The sequence below is a fragment of the Equus quagga genome, chromosome 10, assembly GCF_021613505.1.
Source record: "Equus quagga isolate Etosha38 chromosome 10, UCLA_HA_Equagga_1.0, whole genome shotgun sequence".
NCBI classification, from domain to species: Eukaryota; Metazoa; Chordata; class Mammalia; order Perissodactyla; family Equidae; genus Equus; species Equus quagga.
The window spans coordinates 65812791-65839561 of NC_060276.1; the positions used below are offsets into that span (position 1 = coordinate 65812791).

Consider the following 26771-nt stretch of genomic DNA (forward strand, 5'->3'; position numbering starts at 1 on the left):
AAGGGGAGACAGAACTAAGATTTTTTTAAAAATATAGAAATACTATGAGGATTAACTGACTCCACTAGAAAGGGCAACATAAGGATAATGGATATCCCAGAAGGAGGAGAAAGGGAGAAGCAAGCAAAGAGCTTATTTAAAGAGATAATAGCTGAGAACTTCCCAAACCTGGGGAAGGCACTGGATATTCAGATCTGTGAAGTTAATAGAACACCCATTTATCTCAACACAGAAGGACCTTCTCAAAGGCACATGATAAAACTGTCAAAAGTCAAAGAGAAAGAAAGAATAATAAGGCAACCAGGGAAGGGAAAAACAGTAATATACAAGGGAACCCCCATTAGGCTATCAGCAGATTTCTCAGCAGTAACTCTGCAGGCTAGAAGAGAGTGGGATGATATATTCAAATTATTGAAAGATAAAAACTATCAACCAAGAATACTCTATCCAGCAAAGTTATCCTTCAGATATGAAGGAGAAATAAAGGCTTTCCCAGACAAACAAAAGCTGAGGGAATTCACTGTCACTAGACCTACCTTACAAGAAATGTTGAAAGGAGCTCTCCTACCTGAAACAAAAAGTCAAAGGTACACAAAACATTGAGCAAGGTGATAGATAAACAGACAGAATCAGAAAATTTCAACTCTATCTCGGAATAAGTTGGTAAACCTTAATTATATTGTAGAGGTTAAAGGGAAAGAAAGCATTAAAAATAACTATAGTCACTTTAATTTGATAATGAACTCACAACATAAAAAGGGATAATTTGCAACAACAAAAGCATAGAGGAGGAAGAGGAAAAGAATGGAACCTGTATAGGCAAATGAAAAGAAGATGCTATAAGCAGAAAAAGGACTATCTTAACCATGAGACCTTTTATACAAACCTCATGGTATCCAAAAACAAAAATTCAGAGCAGAGACCTGAAACAAAAAAAGGAAACTGAGAAACCCATTACATAAAACTACCAAATTGAAATGGCAGACAGAAATTCAAGGAAAAAGACACAGTGGAAATATAGATAGAACAACCAGAAAACAAAAGATAAAATGGCAGTATTAAGACCTCATATTAATCGCCCTACATGTAAATAGATTGAATCCACCAATCAAAAGACACACAGCAGTTGAATGGATTAAAAAATAAGACCCAACAATATGCTGCCTCCAGGAGACCCAACTCAGCTCTAAAGACAATCATAGGCTCAAAGTGAAGGGATGGAAGATGATATACTCCAAGCCAATGGCAACCAAAAGAAAGCAGGCATAGCCAAACTTATATCATAGAAAATAGGCCTCAAGTCAAAAAAGATAACAACAGACAGTGATGGACATTATATAATGATAAAGGGGACAATCCATCAAGAAGACATAACATTTATTAATATATGTACACCTAACATAGGATCACCAAAATATATAAAGCAATTATTAACAGACTTAAAGGGGAAAATTGGCAGCACCACAATAATAGTAGGAGACATTAATACCTCATTCCATCAATGGATAGATCATCTAGACAGAAAGTCACCAAGGAAAAATTGGCCTTAAATGAAACATTAAACCAGACAAACTTAATAGATGTACATAGAACATTCCCTCCAAAAGCAGAAGAATACACAATTTTCTCAAGTGCACATAGACCATTCTCAAGAGTAGACCATATATTTGGAAATAAAACAAGTCTCAATAAACTTAAGAAGATTGAAATCATATCAAGTATCTTTTCTGACCACACAGTATGAAACTAGAAATGAACTAGAAGAAGAAAACTGGAAAAGCCGTAAATATGTGGAGAATAAACCACATGCTTCTGAACAATTATTGGATTAATGAAGAAATCAAAGGAGAAGTAAAAAATTTCCTGGAGATAAATGAAAATATGACATACCAAAATCTTTGGGATGCAGAAAAAGTGATACTAAGAGGGAAATTTATGGCAATACATGCCTACCTCAAAAAAGAAGAAAAGTATCAAATAAACAATTTAGCAGTACACCTGAAAGAACTAGAAAAAGAACAAATGAAAAAGTCATTAGAAGGAAGGAAATAATAAATATCAGAGCAGAAATACATGAAATAGAGGCCAAAATGACAACAGAAAAGATTAGTGAAACTAAGAGCTGGTTCTTTGAAAAGGTAAACAAAATTGATAAGCTTTTAGCTAGACTCACTAAGAAAAACGAAGGCTCAAATAAGTAAAATCAGAAGCAAAAGAGGAGAAATTACAACGGATGCCACAGAAACACAGAAGATTATAAGAGAATATGAAAAACTGTACCACAATAAATTGGATAATGTAGAAGAAATGGATAAATTCTTAGAATCATACAACTTTCAAAAACTGAATCAATAAGAAATAGAGAATCTGAAAAGACCAATCACTAGCAAGGAGATTGAAACAATAGTCAGAAACCTCCCCTAAAAACAAATGTGCGAGACCATATACCTTCTCCGATGAATTCTACCAAAGATTCAAAGAATGCTTAATACCTATTCTTCTCAAACTGTAACAAAAAATTGACTAGGATGGGACATTTCTGAAGTCATTTTATGAGGCCAGCCTTACCCTGATACCAAAACCAAAAAAGCACAACACACAAAAGAATTACAGGCCAATGTTGCTGATGAGCGTAGATGCAAAAATTCTCAATGAATATTAGCAAATCGAATACAACAATACATTAAAAGGATCATACACCATGATCAAGTGGGATTTATTCCAGGTATTCACGGAGGGTTCAACATCTGCAAATCAATCAGCGTGACACCCCACATTAATAAAATGAAGAATAAAACTCACATGATCGTCTCATTAGATGCAGAGAAAGCATTTGACAAAATTGTAACATCCATTTCTGATAAAAACTCTCAATAAAATGGGCATAGAAGGGGGCCAGCCCAGTGGTGCAGTGGTTAAGTTTGCACGTTCTGATTTGGCGGCCCGAGGTTCACCAGTTTGGATCCCGTGTGTGAACCTACACTCTGCTTGTCAAGCCATGCTGTGGCAGGCATCGCACATAAAATAGTGGAAGCTGGGCATGGATGTTAGCTCAGGGCCAGTCTTCCTCAGCAAAAAGAGCAGGATTCACGGCAAATGTTAGCTCAGGGCTAATCTTCCTCAAAAAAAAGGGCATAGAAGGAAAATACCTCAACATAATAAAGGCCGTATATGACAAAGCCACAGCCAACATCATACTTAATGGTGAAAAACTGAAAGCCATGCCTCTGAGAACAGGAACAAGACAAGGTTGCCCACTCTCACCACTGCTATTCAACCTAGTAATTGGAGGTTTTGCCCAGACCAGTTAGGCAAGAAAAGGAAGTAAAAGGTATCCAAATTGGAAAGGAAGTAGTAAAACTCTCGCTGTTTGCTGATGACATGATTCTATATATAGAAAACCTAAAGAAGCCACCAGAACACTGTTGGAATTAATGAACAAATACAGTTGCAGGGTCCAAAATCAACATACAAAAATCAGTTGCATTTCTATACACTAACCTGAAAGAGAAATCAAGAAAACAATCTCATTTACAATCACAACAAAAAGAATGAAATACATATAATAAACTCAACCAAGGAGGTGAAAGACCTGTACGTGGGAAACTATAAGGCATTGTTGAAAGAAATTGAAGAAGACACAAAGAAATGGATAGATTTTCTGCTCATGGATTTGAAGAATTAACATAGTTAAATGTCCATACTTCCTAAAGAAATCTACAGGTTCCATGCAATCCCTATGAAAATTCCAGTAACGTTTCTCTTAGAAATAGAACAAAGAATCCTAAAATTTATATGAAACAACAGAAGACCCTCGGATAGCCAAAGCAGTCCTGATTAAAAAGAACAAAGCTGGAGGCATCATAATCCCTGATCTCAAAGTATACTACAAAGCTATAATAACCAAAACAGCATTGTACTGTCAGACAAACATACACACAGATCAGTGGAACAGAATTTAGAGCCCAGAAATAAACCCACACATTTATGGACAGCTGATTTTGACAAAGGAGCCAAGAACATATAATGGAAAAAGGAAAATGACTTCAATAGATGGTGTTGGGAATACTGGACAGCCACATGCAAAAGAATGAAAGTAGACCATTATCTTACACCGTACACAAAAATTGGCTCAATATGGATTAAAGACTTTGGTTTTAAGACCTGACACCATAAAACTCCTCCGAGAAAACATAGGCAGTATGGTCTTTGACAGCGGTCTTAGTAGTATCTCTTCAAATATGTCTCCTCAGGCAAGGGAAACAAAGGAAAAAATAAACAAATAGGACTACATCAAACTAAAAAGCTTCTGCACAGCAAAGGAAACCATCAACGAAACAAAAAGACATCTTACCATTTGGGAGAAGATATTTGCAAGTCATACATCCAATGAGAGCTAATAAACAAAATATATAAAGTACTCATACAACTCAACAACAAAAAAATAAATAACCCAATCAAAAAATGGGCAGAGGATCTGAATAGACATCTTTCCAGTGAAGACATACAGATGGTGAACAAACACGTGAAGAGATGTTCAACATCTCTAATTGTTAGGGAGATGCAAATCAAAACTACAATGAGATATCACCTCACATCCATCAGGATGGCTTTTACAAAGACAAGAAATAACAAGTATTGGAGAAAATGTCAAGAAAAGGGAACCCTTGTGCACTGCTGGTGGGGAATGTAAATTGGCTCAGCCACTATGGAAAACAGTATGTAGTAGTATTAAGAATAGAACTGCCATACAATCAAGCTATTCCACTTCTGGGTATTTATCCAAAGAATATGAAAGCACTGATTTGAAAGATATATGTTCCCCTCTGTTCATTGCAGCATTATTTACAATAACCAAGAGATGGAAATAACTTAAGTGCCCACAAACAGATGAGTGGATAAAGAAGATAACATAAGAAAGATGAAATCTTGCTATTTGCAACAACATGGATAGATCTTGAGGTCAGGCAGAGAAAGACAAACATTGTATGATTTCACCCATGTGGAAGAATGAAAAAAAAAATGACAACCAAACAAATACATAGATACGGAAAACAGATGGGTGGTTACCAGAGGGAAGGGAGGTGGGGGGAGGGGGAAATGAGTAAAAGGAGTCTTTTGTACTGTGGCAGATGGAAAGTAGAATTTTGGTTGTGAACACAATTTAGTGTATACAGAAGCCGAATTATAATGATGTACGCCTGAAATCTATATCGTGTTATAAACCAGTGTTACCTCAATAAAAAAAGCAACTATACTTTTCAGCATTTCATGTTTTTGTCATCTTATGTATTTAAAGCAATTCAGGAAGATAGTCCTGTTTTCAGTACAATATGAACAGTTTTATTTCTGTTGCTCTTTAGTGAATAAAATGACTAAAAGAGACTAGAAAAATAGTTTGCTGAACCTTAGGAAGAATAAGCGTAATATAAAACGACCTTGTGTAATCTGTGTTGGCCTGGGTTTCTTATATGTTGACAGTTTCTCCCCGATTCATTGCTGTGCAAATCTAATTGAAGTTATGTAACTTTTCCTCCTCAAAATGAATTAAATTTTTTTCTTATTATGTGTGAACTACCGAAAATACAAGCAAGCAAAAGGAAAAATGTAAAAAATCGTCAATGATTCCATCTACTCACAGCTATTGATATTAACACTTTGGGGGGTATTGCTTTCCTGATCTGTTTGTGTACATGTGTAAACTTATACACATATCACATTTTTTTTCATGAAAACTAGGTTTTGTACTTTGTTTTTTTAACCTAATGTGTTTCTTTGTCACTACATATATTTCTGTATGGCTGTATTTTGTTGAATGCAGTCACTGTAATTTGTTTACATGGTTCTTCTCTCTTGATTATTTAGGCTGTTTCCAGTTTTTTCCCTATTATTACAGCAAGGGAATAAACATCTTTACAGCTAAATTTTTCATTCCCTTGCTCAATAAATATTTGTTGAGTAGCTACTGTATGTCAACCACTGTATTTGGTATTGGGTTACAACAGTGACCACAAAACAAAGTTACTACTCATATGAAATTTAAATTCTAGTAAGAGAACAGATGGTAATCAGATAATCACACTGTTCTATATGTAGTTTATAACTGAAATGGATACTCTGAAAGAAAGGAATACTGTTCTGTGAGAGGATACAGCTGAGGATCCTGACTGGGGATAGAGAAGACCTCATTAAGGAAATACTGGTTGAGCTGGCAGTTAACTAGTTGGAAGAGATTGCAGAGAGAGATTATTCCAGACAGAGTGAATGGTATTGTGCAAGGGCCCTGAGGCAGGAGGGATTATGGCATTTTTGAGGAACCGAAATAGAGCCACTGTGGCATGAATACTTAAAGCTGTGGTATAAGAGATTGCTAGAAAGGTAGTCAGGGACTAGGCCAAGCAGAGCCACGTAAGTCATGTTATGCACTTTGTTCTTTATCCTAAGAGTGGTAGGATCCACTGAAGGGATTTAAGCTGGGAGTTATGTCTGATGCAAGGTGAACTAATGGACAGGGAGCAGAGTGGGGGCAGGGAGATCAGTTAGGAAGTTGTTGCAGTGCTTTAGGTGAGAAGTGATGATAGCTTGGTTTAGTTGGTGGTGAAAGTACAAAGAAGTACACAGATTGAAGAGACTTGTAGGAAGTAAGATTGATTCAACTTGGAGCATACTCTTAAGTATTTTTTTAAAGTGAAATTCTTGAGACAAAGGGCAGAATTATTTTAAAAGTTTATGGTAGATATCAAATTGCTTTCCAAAAAGATTGTTTTGGTGTACTCTCCCATTAACAGTGTATTAGAGTACTCATTTCTATACACCTTCACCAACGAGTGTTAACTTTTTTTGTTTTCTTTTCAATACCTTTTCCAGAAATGGATACTTCAGTTTTTGAAATGGGGATTATTTTACCAACTATAATAATATGGTAGTTTTGGAATATATATGTATTTATCTTCTTTCTTTGGCTTTAGGAAGTATGATTTTGATTTTGAATGTTCTGCCAATAAAAGCTGAAACTGAAACAAACAGATTCAATGAGAATGTTTCCTTGGGAAAAAGAAAAATGTAAGCTAGATTTAGGTCAGATTAAGCATGACTGGAAAATTACATTTTTGTTGAAACTTTTAATAACTCAATCCCTGTTATATATAGTCAACGCTAAGACTCCTACTTTCCTAAACACTGTATTGTAACTCTGCTCTATCATGAGTAGGTCTCCAGACTATTTTAAATAACCATACTGAAAGAGCCCAGAAGTATGTAAAGATTTTGACCACAAAGATGGAAATAGGGAAATGTTTCTTAAATTTTATGTAATGTTTTGATAGCTTAATAGATAAGAAATAAATGTATAGTACATGTCCCCTTGCCCTCACTGAATAACTTTTTGGCAGTATGAGGATGGCTATAGTTGGAAGTGAGAAATAAGTAGCTTTTTAAAAGCAATTGAAATAGTTTTTTTCTCCAAAATAGTTTGAGATTGAAAGATAATTGACCTTAGATTAAGAATAAAAGTTCTGTTTGTAATGTTTTCATATTTTTATCAAATATTTGCTTGATTCTGCATTATTGAAATATAGTTATATTTGAAATGTCATGTTACTTACTGCTTTGTTTTCTTTCTTTCAACAGTTAAAAGATGTTGATAGTCGGAAAATCATAAAAGCAATGCTTTCTTATGTGTGGCCCAAGGACAGGCCAGATCTACGAGCTAGGGTTGCCATTTCTCTGGGATTTTTAGGTGGCGCAAAGGTAAGAATGGGAGAAATTATGCGTTGTTGCTATAACTAAGAAATACTATGACATTTTGTAGTAATGAAACTGGGCTGGTATAAACTACTTTTGGGCGATCATTGTTAACTTTTAGGACCCTCATTTACATAGCTTTTTTTATGCACTTAGCAGAAATTATGTGGTAATGCCCAATTTATCTGTGGATCTGACTTCTAACAGACTCAACTTAATGGAGTTCACTCCTGAAACTAGTGTAAGATACAGGATTGTTGGTTGTAACAAAGCATGAGGAACTTTTCAAAGGAAGCTCCTGAGAATGCTGCTGGCTCTTATTTAATACATATTTCTGATAACCTTGGTTCTCAGTTGCCAGTAAATTGAAAAGAGGATGAAGACATTTTAGACACATTGATAGCTATAAGTGGTAAACAACAGTGTGACATGAAGGGAAAAAAGCAGGAAAACCTAAATAAATAAATAAATAAATAAATAAAACAGCCACAGAAGCTGGACATTTTGGTACCATTCAGTATAGGGGCCTTCTACATCTTAGCAGCCGCCTCTGTTTATCACTGTACTTTAACACATTTTAATAAAGCAAAGATATAATAATGACTTTTAGCTTTCAAGAAAAAAAATCTTGTTTTCAATTTATTCAAATTTTAAAGTCAGTGAATTATATATCTGTAGGTACAGTATATAGTCGTGGTACATATATAGTTTGGAGTCAGACATCCTGGTCTCTGCCACTTACTAAATTTACAACCTTGGGCAAATTGCTTAGTCTCTGTGACTCAGTTTCTCAATTTGTAAAAGAGAGTTGTTATAAGGATTAAATAATATATAAAAGGTTTAGAACAATGCTGGTACATAGTAAAACATAATATATATGTTAAAAATAAGTAAATTTAGATTTCCATCAGAAATATGGTTTAAAAAAAGTGCTCAAAAGTGTAAATGAGGGTTGGCTATAATTTGGTTATCACTCTTACGTATAAGGGTAAATACTGTATATTGTTTTAGAACCCACGTCTTATCACTTACTTCTTCTCTATATCACTTATGTTCCCTTTTATTTACTCATTCTTTTCCCTACCCTGAAAATGTTTATTGAGAACTTGTCATACAAAGTACTGTTTTTGGCCCTGCAGGGTATTTAAATATAAATAAAGCACATTTCTTCTCTCAAATCATGCAGGATAGGACAAGTTTTATTTTATTGCCATAATACAAAGTAAGGCATAAATGATTTAAAAGAAGTACAAGTCAAGTGTCCAGAGGTTTCAAAGGAAAGAACCACCAAAATAAGGAGTCAGGAAATGTTTCACAGAGGAGGTGCTGTCTGAGTTAGGCCTGGATTGATTAAGGAGGATTCTTAGAGGTATAGGAGTAACGTGAACAAGATGAGAGAAAACGGATAGTATGTGTGGAGAAGTGAGTAGTCCATCCTTGTTCCAGCGAGGGGATAATGTTTCAGAGGAATTAGTAGTAGTCTTAGAAAGATAGATAGAGCTCCTAATGTGAAATACCTTAACTGTAAAATAAAAATTTAATTATGTTGGAAGTAGGAACCTCTGTTCTGAGTAAAAGAGTAATAATGTTAGAGCTGTACTTTAGGAAATTTATCTGACCCTGTAGTGTAAGATGGATTAGGGTAGTGAGAGACCTGAACTAGGGACACCTTTTATTTTTGTTTCATGCATTCAATTTAGCAAATATTTATTGACCAGTTATGAGGCTAATATAATAGTCTAGATGAGAAGTAATAGCAGTTTGTACTGGAGTGGTGGTAGAGATGGTAATATGGAGGGAAAAAATGCCAGAGATATTGTGAGGTAAGGGAGGTAGAGTCAGTAAGACTTAGCCACGGATCATATATTAGAAGTAAAAGAGAAATAGGATTCAAAGATGATGCCGAGAATGATAATGCCTTTAACAGAAGTAGGTGGTAAGACAGGAGGTCTTGTTTGGGAAGGTGAAAATTTTGGTTTTGGGTATGTTAAGTTTGAGGTGCTAGTGGAACATCGAGACAGCTGGTAATACAAAATGCAAGACAGGCTCAGGAAGGAGCCCAGGGCTAGAGAGATTAGGAGGTGATAGTTGAAATAATGCAGATTAGTGGATTCACCAAGGAAAAGAACAGATATAGAAGACGACTACAGACAGAATCTGTGATAAATGTGTTCCTGTAGATAAACCTGTTATAAATGTAGGGAAGTAAAGTAAACAGTAGTGGAAACAGGGAATAAGTGATTGGAGAGTAAAACCAAAACAATGCAGTCAGACTTCGTCCATTTTCTTTTCTCCTTTTTCATCTGTGGGCCCTGTTGAGTACTTTCCCAGTGAACCAGATTCCTTCTCTGGGAGAGGACTTAAATCAAGATATCGAGCAACAGACCAAGAATTCATACTTTATTCCACGTGTTTAAGCCGAACAATTAGAACAATATTACAAATCTAATTTTGGTAGCTAATGTTGAAATTTTTTAAATGTTTATGTTCATATTTAGCATAGTTCTTGTTGCTGAATTGTCTTTTACCTACAAATTGCTTAAAGATAAAGGTTATTCGAAGCTCTTGTGCAAAGCACAATTAGCAAATTGGCTTTTATTCCTTAATTAGCTGAATGTAAGTACCTTACTGACAAGTTAAAGGCAGATTGTTTCCTGGACTTTCTTTTGAATTGAAGAGAACAGGTTAGAACATGACTAATTAAACTAGTCAAAGGGAGGAGTCTTAAATGATGACGTCTGTATTAGACTTTATTTTTAGAGTGAATTCCAATCCTTGAAAATACAGATTTCTCTTGCTTGGTGACAGGTCAATATCAGGGTGTGAAATCTAGATCAAGCTAACTTCCTTAATGACTGAAATATTTTTAGAAGGCTAATATTTGATTCTTCTGTCAACAAATACTGAGCACCCATAGAATGGAAAGTATAACCTCATATGAACTAATTACAAGTAAACAGAAATGACTATAGAAAAATCAATCCTCAAAAAGTATGTTTCATTCCTTTTGAATCAAGAAGAGGAGGAAATTGTCAGATGTTATAATGAGTGCCTGCTTGTACTTCCAGAGGATATAGGAAAACAGTTTTCTTTTTACAGACTTTAGGAATAACTAAGGAATGTAGAGCATAGTATTAGCATTTAACCATTCCTAACACCGTTTTTCCAGGTTCTATACTGTCAGTTTAAAAATGATCACTCCCAAATTTTTAAAACCTGGTCATTGTTTATTTTTGAGTAGTATTGCAGGTATGATTTATAATTGGTGTGCAAAGATGGATTATTATCCTTTCTATTCCTTGGCTTCCTATTTTTTCTTCCACCTGATTACATGCTTTGACATATAAGCACTTTGGACCGATCTACGCCCCTTTATACTCTGGTCTCCTCTACCTCCTCCACATACTTCTGGGACCTTTAGGGCAGGGTTGAGGAACCTTCTCAGCTCTAAATGAATGCCACCCAGTCATCTGAGCAGTCTGTGGTGGTTTCATAATGAGGCCTGAGTCATCCATGAGGAAGAAGGAAGACAAAAAGAGAAAAATGTCAAGTGAGAAGAAGACAAAGGAAGGAGGATTTCACGCTTAACATATGGGACGACAGCACACCGTCTGCTTGCTTATTTGCCTTTTACTGCTCTTTTGATTCTCAGGGTCTTAAGGCTATCATTGTCTCCAGCAAAGATTTTTAAGATAAACTATATTGTGTAGAGATGCCTTGTGACCCAGAGGAGGTCAAGAGAATGGGTTGGTATTTCTTCTATCCGAGTTGCAGAAATTTTAATATGTTGGAGTTGTGTATAAGATATATTTTAGGGGTTCTGCCACCGAGAGAGACCAAGAGAACACTATTTGCCTTCATTCCTTAAATCTCTCCAAATTGTATTCAGTGCCTTTTCTTACCATCCACACATATATCATAGGAGTATCACATCATCATTAATGTTCATTAATCTGGTAATCTGGGGATTTTGAGATCTTCTAAGGATTTTTTTTTCCTTTCTTTTTTTGTTTTGTTTTGTTTTGTTTTGTTTTTGAGGAAGATTAGCCCTGAGCTAACTACTGCCAATCCTCCTCTTTTTGCTGAGGAAGACTGGCCCTGAATTAACATCCATGCCCATCTTCCTCTACTTTATATGTGGGACGCCTACCACAGCATGGCTTTTGCCAGGCGGTGTCATGTCCTCACCTGGGATCCGAACCAGCGAACCCCAGGCAGCCAAGAAGCAGAACATGCGCACTTAACTGCTGCGCCACTGTGCTGGCCCCTCCTTTCTTTTTTTCTTGAGGAAGATTGGCCCTGAGCTAACATCTGTTGCCAGTCTTCCTTTTTTTTTTTTTTCTTAACTCCCCATAGCCCCTGTACACAGTTGTATATCCTAGTTGTAAGTCATTCCAGTCTTTCTTTGTGGGATGCCACCATAGCATGGCTTGATGAGCAGTGTGTAGGTCCGTGCCCAGGATCTGAACCAGGGAACCCTGGGTTGCCGAAGTGAGGTGCACTAACCCAACTACTCAGCTGCAGGGCTGGCGCCTCTTAGTATTTTTTTTTAATTCAACATTTCTATTAGTATATTATATAACCATGCTAAGACTTAAGGAAAATCTAAAACATATTTACTGAAATCATCTGATTTCATAAAACAAATGTTTATTTTAATATTATAAAAATGTTTACTCATATTCTCTAACCACTACCATCTTGGGAACCACTTAGTTGAGAGATAAATTGGGGGCACAGAAAATTAAAGTATTGTCAAGTACAAAAAGATATTCTCAATCAATAAGCTATCAGAAATGAAAATTAAACTGTATTTAAAATTATAAAATAATTTCAAGGGAGAGTATGATTTATAAAAATATAATTAATACCCCTTTTCTTCAAGAATGCATCTGTTATGTAAAGTAAGGGATAAGATATGTGTCAGTCCATTTGGACTACTGTAACAAAATACCATAAACTAGTGGTTCACAGATGTTGTGACCTCACATGATGTAAGGGGTAAGAAGAATCTCTGGGGACTCTTTTAGAAGGGCACTAATCACACTCATGAGGGCTTTGCCCTCATGACCTAATCACCTCCTAAAGACCCCAACTCCAAATACCATTACCCTGGAGGTTAGAATTCAATGTATGAATTTGGGGGTGGTGGGGCACAAACATTCAGACCGCAGTAATATGTATTGAGCAAACATTCGTTGAATGACGATTAGGTAAAAGGTACTGTGCTAGGCAGCTGGGAATACAAAAATGAATAAAACTTGGGCCTTGCCCTCTTGGAGTTGCAGTGTATTGAGAGAAAAAAATATAATGATAAAATATATATTAACATAATATCAACAACCAAAGAGAGTCATAAATGAAGCTATATAGTAGTTCCAAAATTAGGTATTTAGGGAAGGTTTTGTGGAGGAGCTAGAGTTTTCCAGTAAATACCATCTCGATATTTGTAACTTCAAAAGATTCATGGGGGCCGGCCTGGTGGCATAGTGGTTAAGTGCACACACTCCGCTTGAGAGGCCTGGGGTTTGCAGGTTTGGATCCTGGGCACAGAACTATACACTACTTCATCCAAGCCGTGCTGTGGCAGCATCCCACATACAAAAATCGACGAGGATTGGCACAGATGTCAGCTCAGGGCCAGTCTTCCTCACCAAAAGTAAAAGATTCATGTACTTTTTGCTTAACTTTGATTCTTTAAAACTTTTTTGAAAAGCACGTTTTAAAATGAAACAATGTTATATAAAGCCTTTAATTAAGTTGAGAAGTATGGTTTGTATCCTGGAGTATTGTTTTAATTAAAAGACTGTATTTTAGAGGAGTTTTAGGCTTATAGAAAAATTGAGCAGTAACTACTGAGTGTTCCTGTATATCCTTTACCCCCACCTCCAAAAACCAGTCAGTTTCTTCTGTTACTAACATCTTGCATTAGTGTAGTTACATTAGTTACAATTGATGAACCAATTACAAAAAAATACGTTATTCTTATTAACTAAGTTCATAGTTTACATTAGGATTCACACTTTGTGTTGTACAGTTGTATGAGTTTGGGGAAATGCATATTGTCATGTATCCACCATTAAAGTATTGTACAGAATCGTATCACTGACCTAAAAAATACCATGTGTTCCACCTATTCATCTCTCCCTTCGTTCTCCCAAACCCCTGACAACCACTGATCATTTTGTCTCTGTAATTTTACCTTTTCTAGAATGTCATAGACTTGGAATCATGTAGTTTGTAACCCATTTAGACTGACTTCTTTCACTTAGTAATGTGCGTTTCACAGTCACCCATATCTTTCTGTGACTTGATAGTTCATTTCTTTTTATTGCTGAAAAATAATCCATTGTATGGATATACGATAGTGTGTTTATCCATTCTCTGTTGAAAGACATCTTAGTTGCTTCCAGATGTTGGCAATTATAAATAAAGCTGCAATAAACATTTGTGTGCTGGATTTTGTGTGACATAAATTTTCAACTCCTTTGGGTAATTACCAGTGAGTAAAATTGCTAGATTATATGGTAAGACTATGTTTAGTTTTATGAGAAACTGTCAAAATGTCTTCCAAAGTGGCTGTACCATTCTACATTCCAACCAGCAATGAATGAGAGTTTTTGTCACCATTTGGTGTTGTCAGTGTTCTGGATTTTAAGCATTCTAATAGATGTGTAGTAGTAGTTCATTTCTGTTCTAATTTGAATTTGCCTAATGATATATGATATTGAGCATCTTTTCATATGCTTATTGGCCATCTGTATATCTTTCTTGGTGAAATGTCTGTCAGGTCTTTTGGCCCTTTTTTAATTGACTTGTTCATCTTTTTATTGTTGAATTTTAAGAGTTCTTTGTATATTTTGGATATCAGTCCTTTATCAGATAGATGTTTTGCAAATATTTTCACTCAATCTGTGACTTGTATTTTCCTTCTCTTAACAGTATCTTTCACAGAACGAAAGTTTTAAATTTTAATGAAGTCCAGCTTATCAATATTTCATGAATTGTGCCTTTAGTGTTGTAGCTAAAGTCATTGCCAAACCAAGGTCACCTAGATTGTCTTTTGTGTTATCTTCTAGAAGTTTTATAGCTTTGTGCTTTACATTTAAGTCTATGATCCATTTGGAGTTAATTTTTGTGGAAGGTGTGAAGTTGTTATCTAGATTCTTTTTTCTTTTGCACATTTAGTTGTTTCAGCACCATTTTTTGAAAAGACTATCCTTTCAACACTGGGTTGCCTTTGCTCCTTTGTCAAAGATCAGTTGACTATATTTGTGTATATTTGTCTATTTCTGGACACTCTGTTCTGTTCCATTAGTCTATTTGTCTATTCTTTTGCCAGTACTCCACTGTCTTGATTACTGTAGCTTTATGGTAAGTCTTGAAGTCAAGTAATGTGAGACCTCCAACATTGATTTCTTCTTCCACATTGAGTTGGATATTCTGTATCTTTTGCTTTTCTGTTTAAAAATTAGAATCATTTTGTCCTTATCTACCAAATTACTTGCTTGGATTTTGGTTGGGATTATGTTGAATATGTAGATCGAGTTTAGGAAGAACTGACATCATGACAATATTGAGTCATTCTACTCATGAACATGAAATATCTCTCCATTCATTTAGTTCTTTGATTTCTTTCATCAGAATTTTGTAGTTTTCCTCATATAGATCTTGTACATGTTTTGTTAGATTTATACCTCATTATTTCTCTTTTTGGTACTAATATCAATGGTGTTATATTTTTAGTTTCAAGTTCCATATTGTTTATTGGAGGTATATAAGAAAGTGATTGACTTCTGTGTATTAACCTTATATAATAGTCCCCCCTTATCTGTGAGGAATTCATTCCAAGGCCCGCAATGGATGCCTGAAACCATGGATAGTACTGAACCCTATACATACTGTTTTTTCCTATACATACAAACCTATGGTAAAGTTTACTTTATAAATTAGGCAAGGTAAGAGATTAACAACAAATAATAATAAAATAGAACAATTATAACTATAATGAAAGTTATGTGAATGTGGTCTCTCTCTCTCAAAATATCTTATTGTACTGTTCTCACTTTTACCCTTGTGATTATGTGAGATGATACAATGCCTACATGATGAGATGAAATGAGGTGAATGACATAGGCATTGTGACATGGCATCCCAGGCAGGACAGTGTGGGATGGCATGAGATTTCATCATTCTACTCAGAATGACATGCAATTTAAAACTTATGAATTGTTTATTTCTGGAATTTTCCATTTAATATTTTCAGACTGCCGTTGACCATGGGTAACTGAAATTGCAGAAAACAAAATTGTGAATAAGGGGGGGACTACTGTATCCTGCAACCTTACTAGAGTTGCTTATTAGTTTCAGGAATGTTTTTGTTAATTCTTTTGGGTTTTCTGCCTACATAATCATATCTACAAAGGCAGTTTTATTTCCTCCTTCCTAATATGTATACTTTTTATTTTATTTTCTGGTCTTATTGCATTAGCTAGGACTTCTAGTACCAGGTTAAACAAGAGTGGTAAGCGAGGACATCCTTGCCTTGTTCCTGATCTTAGGGACATCTAATTTCTCATTATTAATTATATTTTTAGCTGTAGGCTTTTTTGTAGATGCTCCTAATTAAGTTGAGGAAGTTCCCCTCTATTCCTAGTTTGCTTAGAGTTTATATCATGAATAGGTGTTGGATTTTGTCTAGTGCTTTTTTTTGCATATATTGATATCAAATGATATTTTTTCTTTAGACTACTGATATGATGGATTACATTAATTGATTTTCAAATGTTGAACCAGCCGTGCATACCTGGAATAAATTCCTCTTAGTCGTGTATAACTATTTTTATACGTTATTGGATTTGATGTCCTAGTATTTTGGTGAGAATTTTCTATGTTCATGAGAGACAGTGGTCTGTAGTTTTCCTCTCTTGCAATATCTTTGTCTGGTTTTGGTATTAGGGTAATGCTTGTTTCATAGAATGAGTTAGGAACTATTCCCTCTATCTCTGTTTTCTGAAAGAGGTGATCTACAAATTGTTTAAGTACTTTGTCCAGTTTTCTTTTCTCCTTGTTTTACCTTGCTTATCTAATCTCCCTTTAGTGCTCTTGTTCTTTATTTTCTTTCTTTCTTTCTGATCCTTTTGGGACTAGAGAGGTAATTAAAGAATGAAATTCTCTTTTACTTGTTCACATATATTGGGTCCTTGTTGGCAGCACTAGTTATAGAGCCCTTAATTGTCAGAGGCTGCTGTGGAAGAGATTAATTATTGAGGAAGTTAGGTATTAAAAGGTCTGGAAGAATTAGGTTTCTCAGATGACATAGACAGTACTTTGATGACTAAGAAGGGATAAATCATTTTAAAATCTGGAATTTGAGACCCTCAGCAAACTGACCGTATTGACCGGTAATTTTGGCATCATATAGATACAGCATACCTTTGGCTGTCCTTTATGGTGATTTTACTTTTTCTTTAATTCTGTTCTTCAATTAGTGTCCCAAATTGTATGTTTTCATGTTAAAGTTAAGTGAATTCAATTTCCTAATGATATACCAGTCTCTGTGAAAACTCAGGAGTTTCACAGATTATTGATGTGATTTAAATTTTTGATCTAGCAAAGAAAAAAGTAGTGTGAGAATAAATCCCTTTATTTCTCTTGTATTTAATGGGTACATTGTATTTACAGATGAAATATACCTTTTGTCACATGATTATGTTCTAGTAAAAATAACCAGTTTCTCCATTTTCAGAAAGCAACGGGGGAATGAAACTTCATAGTGAGTCAGTTTTGATTGAAATACACTATCATCTAGCCTTATTTTTAGACATCTCCAGCCTCTAGGGAGCCAGGTCTGGTATGAACTGAGACACTGTCTTTATTTTTTAAAATTTGTTTTTAACATAAGCAGTAAAATGCACTCCTTTTGGTACATAGTACTATGATTTTCAACACCTATTTATGTTCATGTAATTACTGCCATAGCCAGGATACAGAAAAGTGCTATCACCCCAAAAATCTCCTTTGTGTAACCCTCTCCAGACCCCTAACTGCTGGGCACCACTGATTTGTCCTCTATCACTATGGTTTTTGTATTTTGAGAATACCATACAAATGGAATCATATAGTATATAATCTTTGGACCAGGCTTCTCTCACTGAGCATAATGCTTTTGTCATTTGTCCAAGATACTGAGTATATCAGAAGTTCATTTGTTTTATTGCTGAGTAGTATTCCATGGTATGGATTTACTAGTTTGTTTATCCATTCACCCACTGATGGACGTTTGGTTTCTTTCCACCCTTTGGCAATTATAACTAGAGTTCCTGTAACATTCAGGTACAGGTTTTTGTGTGGACCTGAGTTTTTATTTCTCTAGGAATAGAATTGCTGGGTCGTGGTAAGTGTGTTTTTAACTCTATAAGAAACTACCAAACTGTTTTCCAGAATGGCTGTTTTTGTCTTCCCACCAGTAATGTATGAGAGTTCCGGTTGCTTCACTTCTTTCCCACCACCTGGCATTGTCAGGCATATCGTGGTGTCTTGTAGTTTCAATATACATTTCCCTAATGGCTAATGGTGTTGAATATCTTTGCCTGTGCTTAGTTGCCATCTGTATATCCACTTTGGTGAAGTGTCTGTTCAGGTGTTTTGTCTATTTTTTAGTTGGGCTGTCTTTTTTTTTACTGTTGAATTTAGTGAGTTATTTATATATTCTGGATATGAGACCTTTCACAGATAGATGATTTGCAACCATGTTGTCCCAATCTGTAGCTTATTTTTTAATTGCCTTAGTCTGTCTTATATAGAACAAAAGTTTTTAATTTTGATAGGTTCTAGTTTATCATTCTTTTCCTTTATGGGTTAGGGTTTGCTTGTTATGTCTAAGAACTCTTCACCTCCTCAGGCTCATTAAGATTTTCTCCCATGTTTTCTTCTAAAAGTTGTATTTTTACCTTTTTCATTTAGATCTATGCTCCATTTTGAGTTAATTGTTGTATCCAGTTTAAGAGAAGGTTCCTTGTTTTGTCCAATTGTTTCTACATGAAGGCTATGCTCTCCCCATTGAATTTCCTTTGTGTCCTATTGCTGCTATAACAACTTATCACAAACTTTGTAGCTTAAAACAGCACAAATTTATTATCTTATATTTATGAAGGTCAGAAGTCCAAAATTAGGTTTCACTAAATGAAAATAAAGGCATTTGGCAGGGCTATCCTGCCTCCAGAGGCTCCTGGGGGATGATCTGTTATTTGGCCTTTTCCAGCTTCTACAGGTCACCTGCGTTCTTTGGCTCATTGCTCTGTCCTCCATCTTAAAAGCAGCAGCATCTTCAATCTTTCTGACTCTCACTCTTGACTTCTATAGTGATATCTTTTCTCTTGATTTTGACCCTCCTGCTTCCCTCTTATAAAGACCCTTTTGGTTGTATTTGGCCCACCAAGGTAATCCAGGATACTCTCCCCAGCTCATGTTCTTCAGTTTAATCGGATCTGCAAAGTCCATTTTGCCATGTAAGGTATCATCTTCACAGGTTCCGGAGATTAGTACATAGAGATTTTAGAGAGCCATTATTCTCTCCACCGTAGTTTTATTTACACACACACACACATACATACATATATGCCATCTTTTCCTGGACTCTGTTGTTTCATTGATCTGTGTGTCTCTGCATTAGTCAACACAACAGTCTTCATTATTGTAGCTTGATAGTAAGTCTTAAAGACAGGAAGTCTGGTTCTTCCAACTTTCTTGATTTTCAGAATTATTCTGGCTATTCTACTTTCTTTTCCTCTCCATATAATTTTAGAATAATCTTGTCTATAGCTGGAAGCCAGATGGGTGGTTTTTGTTTTTTTGGTGAGGAAGATGGGCCCTGAGCTAACATCTGTTGCCAATCTTCCTCTTTTGGCTTGTGGAAGACTGTCCCTGAGCTAATATGCATACTGATCTTCCTCTGTTTTGTATGTGGGATGCCACCACAACATGGCTTGATTCGTGGTGTGTAGATCTGTGCCCGGGATCTGAACCCACAATCCCGAGGCTGCCAAAGCAGAGCATACAAACTTAACCACTACGCCACTGGGCCAGCCCCTAGATGGGAGCTTTTAATGGATTCTTATTAAATCTCTAGACTAATTTGTGGAAAATTGACGTCCCTACTACACTGAGTCTTCCAGTTGATGGACATAGTATAGCTCTCCATTTACTTAGATATTCTTGGATTTATTTCATCTGCATTTATAGCTTTCAGCATGCAGACACTGCATATTCTTTGTTAGACCAGTGGTTCCCAGCCAGGGGTGATTTTGCCCCTGAGGGGATATTTGGCAGTAGTATCTGTACAGAGTTTGGTTGGTCACAGCTGGATGGGGGATGCTACTAGCGTTTAGTGGGTAGAGGTCAGGGACACTGCTAAACATCCTAAAGTGCACAGAATAACCGCTCCTTTAAGAAAGAATAACCTGAGAGTGACGTCAGCCTCATGGTGGAATGAGCTCTTCCCTTAGACTCTCCCCCCTAAGATACAATGAAAAGGACATTCATATACCGACAGAGGACATCCACACAACACAGAAGATGTCTGAGAGAGCCACACAGCCAAACGTCTGAAGGTGGAGATGCTGGACCCCCCAGAGGAACTGGAAGGAAATAAGGGGACCTCTTCTCCCTCCCCCAACAGCAGCGACCCAGGGCACAGGAGCACACGTGGCTCTGTGAGGAGAGGGCAAGGGGCCACCCTCTGTGGGAACACCTTTGCTCTCCAAGTTCCCTCATAGACCATGGGAACACCCCACATAGAGTTGGCTAAGCTGTCACAGGGTGGCTTTATCAAGCCAGCACCCGAGAAGAGCAGATAACGAGGGCAGAGCGAGAATGCCCCTGGTATGGTGCAGGTGAAAGAAGTCACCCTTCAGCCGACCTAGTGCTCCAGCTCAACCGGTTGGCCAGAGTGCCTGTGCGTACATTAGGAAAGCAACAGCTGTGAGCGAGCAAGCCAGGCTCATGGCATGCTCAGAATACACAACTCTTGACCCTCACCCAGTGGCAGCAGGTGGAAGCTGTAACCAAATACTACCACTTTGTGGAGGCACAAATCCATGCCATCAAACAATATGAAAAAATATTTTAATACTCCAGATCAGAAGTACAATAACGAGCACCCAGAAATCAACCCTGAAGCACAGAAATTTATAATCTAAATGACAGAGAATTCAATAAAGCTATCATGAAATACTCAACAAGTTACAAGGAAATGCAGATGGACAGTTCAATGACTTCAAGAACTTCTTCACAAAAGAGATTGAAACTATAAAGAAAAACAAATCAGAAGTGTTGCACATGAAAAACACAATGCATGAGACCAAGAAAAATCTGGATGCCCTAAACAACAGAGGTGATATTATGGAGGATAGAATCAGCACTCTAGAGGATAGAAATATAGAAATGTATCAGATGGAGGAGGAGAGAGAACTAAGACTAAAGAGAAATGAAGCAATTCTCCGAGAAATGTCTGACAATTAGGAAATGCAACATGTGGATTATAGATATTCAAGAAGGAAAAGACAAAGAGAATGGAGTGGAAAGCTTGTTCAAAGAAATAATAGCTGAGAACTTCCCAAACTTGGATAAGGAGCTGGAAATACAAGTGAAAGAAGCTAATAGATCTCCTAATTTCATCAACATAAAAACACCTTCTCCAAGCCTATAGGAGTAAAACTGGTAAAAGTCAATGACAAGAAATGTTAAGGGCAGCAAGGCAGAAGAAAATAACTTACAAGGGAACTCCTATCAGGCATTCAGCGGATTTTTCAGCAGAAACCTCACAGGCTAGGAGAGAGTGGAATGATATATTCAAAATTCTGAAAGATAAAACTTTCAACCAAGAATACTCTATCCAGTGAAAATATCCTTCAGATATGATGATGGAGAAATAAAAACTTTCCCAGATAAACAAAAGCTAAGGGAGTTCATCACCACAAGACCCCACCCCATGCAAGAAATGCTCAAGAAGGCCCTCATACCTGAAAAGGAAGAAAAGGTTTACAAAGTCTTGAGCAAGGAGATAAATAGGTAGACAAAAGAGAAAATTTCAGCTCCCTATCAGAACAGATTAGCAATTATAAAATTAAGGATGAAAGGAAGGAAAACCAAAAATAAATATCATCTCGTCATTTTAACCACAAACTCACATACAAGATGGAACAAGTTGTGACAATAATAACTTCGAAAGAGAAGAGGAAAGAGATGGAATCAGCCAATAAGGAAATAAGAGGCTATCAGAAAATGGACTATATCATCTACGAGATTTTTTTTTTTAAAGATTGGCACCTGAGCTAACAACTGTGGCCAATCTTTTTTTTTTTTTTCTGCTGTATCTCCCCAAATCCCCCCTGGTACATAGTTGTATATCCTAGTTGCAGGTCCTTCTAGTTGTGGCATATGGGATGCCAGCTCAACGTGGCCTGACGAGCGGTGCTATGTCTGTGCCCAGGATCCGAACCCTGGGCCACCGCAGTAGAGTGTGCGAACTTAACCACTTGGCCATGGGGCCGACCCCTACGAGATTTTTTATACAAACCTCATGGTAACCACTAAACAAATAATCAGAACAGAGACACAAATGATAAATAAAGAAAAAACTAGGAAGCCCATCATAAAGAACTACCAAACTGAATTGGTGGTACGAGAAATATGGGAAATGCAGAACTGGAAAATGAGCGATAAAATGGCAGCATTAAGACCTCGTGTGTCAGTAATCACTCTAAATGTAACTAGATGGAATTCTTCAATCAAAAAACAGTGGTGGGATGGATTCAAAAACAAGATCCAACGGGCTGGCCTGGTGATGCAGCGGTCAAATGCACACGTTACACTTTGGCAGCCCAGGGTTTGCTGGTTCGGATCCCAGGTGCAGACATGGCACCAGTTGGCATGCCATGCTGTGGTAGACATCCCACATATAAAGTAGAGGAAGATGGGCATGGATGTTAGCTTAGGGCCAGTCTTCCTCAGCAAAAAGAGGAGGATTGGCAGCAGTTAGCTCAGGGCTAATCTTCCTCAAGAAAAAAAATAAGACCCAACAGTATGCTGCCTCCAGGAAACACATCTCGGCTCTAAAGATAAACACAGGCTCAGAGTGAAGGGATGGAAAACGATACTCCAAGCTAATGGCATAGAAAAGTAAGCAGCTGTTACCATACTTGTATCAGACAATGTAGACTTCAAGACAGAACAGTAATGAGAGACAAACAGGGGCAGTATATAATGATAAAAGGGATACTCTACCAAGAAGATAGAGCACTTATAAATATCTATGCACCCAACACAGGAGCACCAAAGTACATAAAGCAAGTACTAACAAACCAAAAAGGAGATGTTAGCAACACAATAATAGTAGGGGACCTAAACACCTGTCTTAGGTCAATGGATAGATCATCCACACAGAAAGTCAACAGGGAAATCGTGGATTTAAATGAAAAACTAGACCAGATGGACTTAATAGATATATATAGAACACTCCATCCAAAAACAACAGAACAGACATTCTTCTAAAGTGCGCATGGAACATTCTCAAGGACAGACCTTATGTTGGGAAAGAAGGCAAGCCTCAATAAATTTAAGATTGAAATCATATCGAATACCTTTTCTGACCATAATGCTATGACACTAGAAATCAACTACAAGAAAAAAGCTAGGAAATTGACAAATGTGTGGAGACTAAACACCATGCTTCTGAACAACCAATGGGTCATTGAAGAAATGAAAGGAGAAATCAAAAAATTGGAGACAAATGAGAATCAAAATGCACCATAGCAACTCATATGGGATGCAACAAAAGCAGTCATAACAGGGAAATTCATAGCAATACAGGCCCACCTTAAGAAACAAGAAAAGTCTCAAATAAGCAATGTTAAACTACACCTAACAGAACTAGAAAAGAAAGAACCAACAAAGCCCAAAATCAGCAGAAGGAGGAAAATAATAAAAATTAGAGCAGAAGTAAAAGAAATTAAAACCAAAAAAAAAAACAGTAGAAGGATCAATGAAACAAAGAGCTGGTTCTTTGCAAAGGTAAACAAAATGGACAAACTCCTAGCCAGACTCACTAAGAAAAAAAGAGAGAAGTCTCAAATAAATAAAATTAGAAATGAAAGAAGAAAAATTACAATGGACACCACAAAAATACAAAGCATTATAAGAGAATACTATGAAAAACTACATGCCAGCAAAGTGGACAATCAGAAGAAGTGGATAACTTCTTAGACTCATATAAGTTCCCAAAAGTGATCCATGAAGGAAGAGAAAATCTGCATAGATCAATCACAAGTAAAGAGATTGAAACAGTAATCAAAAACCTGCCAAAAATAAAAGTCCATGACCAAATGGCTTCTTTGGAGAATTCTACCAAACAGTCAAAGAAGATTGAATACCTATCCTCAAGCTATTTCAAAACATTGAGGTAGCCGGAACACTTCCTAATACATTCTACAAGGCCAACATCACCCTAATACCAAAGTCAGACAAGGACAGCACCAAAAGGAAAATTTCAGGCAAATATCATGATGAACATAGATGCAGAAATCCTCAACAAAATATTGGCAAACTGAATACAGCAATACATTAAAAAGTTCATACACTATGATCGAGTGGGATTTATACCAGGGACACACGGATGGTTCAACATCCACAAATCAATCAATGTTATACACCACATTAACAAAATGAGGAACAAAAGCCACATGATCATCTCAGTAGACACATAGAAAGCATTTGACAGGATCCAACATCCATTTGTGATAAAAACTCTTAGTAAAATTGGTATAGAATGAGTGCACCTCACCATAATAAAGGCCATATATGACAAACCCAGAGCCGACATTGTACTCAATGGGGAAAAACTGAAAGCTGTCCCTCTGAGAACAGGAACAAGACAGGGGTGCCCACTCTCACCACTCTTATTCAACGTAGTACTGGCAGTTTTTGCCAGAGTAATTAAGCAAGAAAAAGAAAGAAAAGGAGTGCAAATAGGCAGTGAAGAAGTGAAACTCTCACTGTTTGCAGACGACATGATTTTATATATAGGAAAGCCTAAGGAATCCATCAGAAAACTATTAGAAATAATCAACAACTACAGCAAAGTTGCAGGGTACGAAATCAACTTGCAAAAATCAGTTGCATTTCTATACTCTATTAACGAACTAACAGAAAGAGAACTCAAGAATACAATCCCATTCACAATCACAGCAAAAAGAGTAAAATATCTAGGAATAAATTTAACCAAGGAGGTGAAAGATATATATAATGAAAACTAAAGAAGTTATTGAAAGAAATCAATAATGACATAAAGAAACAGAAAGATATTGAATGCACATGGATTGCAAGAATAAATATAGTTAAAATGTCCATGCTACTAGAGCAATCTACAGATTCAGTGCAATCCCAATCAGAATCCCAATAATATTCATCATGGAAATAGAACAAAGAATCCTAAGGTTCATATGTAACAAGAGACCCCAAATAGCCAAAGCAATCCTGAGGAAAATAAACAAAGCTGGAGGCATCACAATCCCTGACTTCAAAATATACTACAAAGCTATAGTAATCAAAACAGCATGGTACTGGTACTAAAACAGACACACAGAGCAATGGGACAGAGTTGAAATACCAAGAATAAAACCATACATCCACATAGAGCTAGTCTTCAACGAATGAGGTGAGAACATACAATGGAGCAAGGAAGGTCTCTTCAAAATATGCTGCTGAGAAAACTGGACAGCCACATGCAAAAGAATGAAAGTAGACCATTCTCTTTTGCCATACACAAAAATTAACCCCAAATCGATAAAAGACTTGAATGTAAGACCTGAAACCATACAACTCCTAGAATAAAGTATAAGCAGTACACTCAGTGACATCAGTCTTAGCAGCATCTTTTCGAATACCGTGTCTATTCAGGCAAGGAAAACAAAAGAAAAAAACAAATGGGACTCTATCAGAGTAAAAAGCTTCTTCAAGTCCAAGGAACCAGGAACAAAAGGAAAAGACAACCCACGAAATGGGAGAAAATATTTGCAAGCCATATATCCAACAAGGGGTTAATCTCCAAAATATATAAGGAACTCACACAACTGAAGAACAAAAAAACAACCCGATCAAAAAATGGGGAAAGGATATGAACAGACATTTTTCCAAAGAAGATTTAGAGATGGCCAGCAGACACATTAAAAGATATTTGACATCACTGATTTTTAGGGAAATGTATATCAAAACTACAATGAGATCACCTCACACCCTTCAGAATGGCTATAATTAACAAGACAGAAATACCAAGTTTTGTAGAGGATGTGGAGAAAAGGGAACCCTCAGACACTTCTGGTGGGAATGCAAACTAGTGCAGCCGCTATGGAAAACCATATGGAGATTTCTCAAAAAATTGAAAATAGAAATACCATATGACCCAGCTATCCATCACTGCTGGGTATTTATCCAAAGAACTTGTAATGAACAATTCAGAGAGACTTATGTACCCCTATGTTCATTGCAGCCTTATTCACTATAGCCTAGATGTGGAAGCAACCCAAGTGCCCATTGACTGATGAGTGGATAAAGACGACGTGGAATATATATACAGTGGAATACTATTCAGCCATAAAGACAAAATTGTCCCATATGCAACCACATGAATGGACATTGAGGGTATTATGTTAAGCGAAATAAGCCAGACAGAGAAAGACAAATACCATATGATTTCACTCATGTGGAAGGTAAACTAACACGCGGACAAAGAGAACAGCTTAGTGGTTACCAGAGCAGAAAGGGCTTAGGGGGTGAGCAAAAGGGATGAAGGGGCACATTCTTATGGTGACTGACAAATGAGAATGTACAAGTGAAATTTCACAATGTTATAAACTCTTATGACCTTAATTAAAAAAAGTGAAAGTACATTCACAGTTTTCCCTTTGAGTACAATTGCATTTTATTTTTTAATCATTAGATGATTATTGTCACTAGAATAAAATTTCGTAAAA

The 26771-nt window shown here is 36.5% G+C and overlaps 1 protein-coding gene across 1 annotated transcript in view; it reads left to right on the top strand.

Annotated features, from left to right (window-relative positions):
• ABCB7 (ATP binding cassette subfamily B member 7) overlaps positions 1 to 26771 on the top strand; it is a 114649-nt gene that overhangs the window by 58991 nt on the left and 28887 nt on the right. The window contains exon 5 of the mRNA XM_046673774.1: positions 7630 to 7749. Within this exon, the coding sequence (XP_046529730.1) occupies positions 7630 to 7749 (120 nt within the window). The remainder of the gene's footprint in view (positions 1 to 7629; positions 7750 to 26771) is intronic.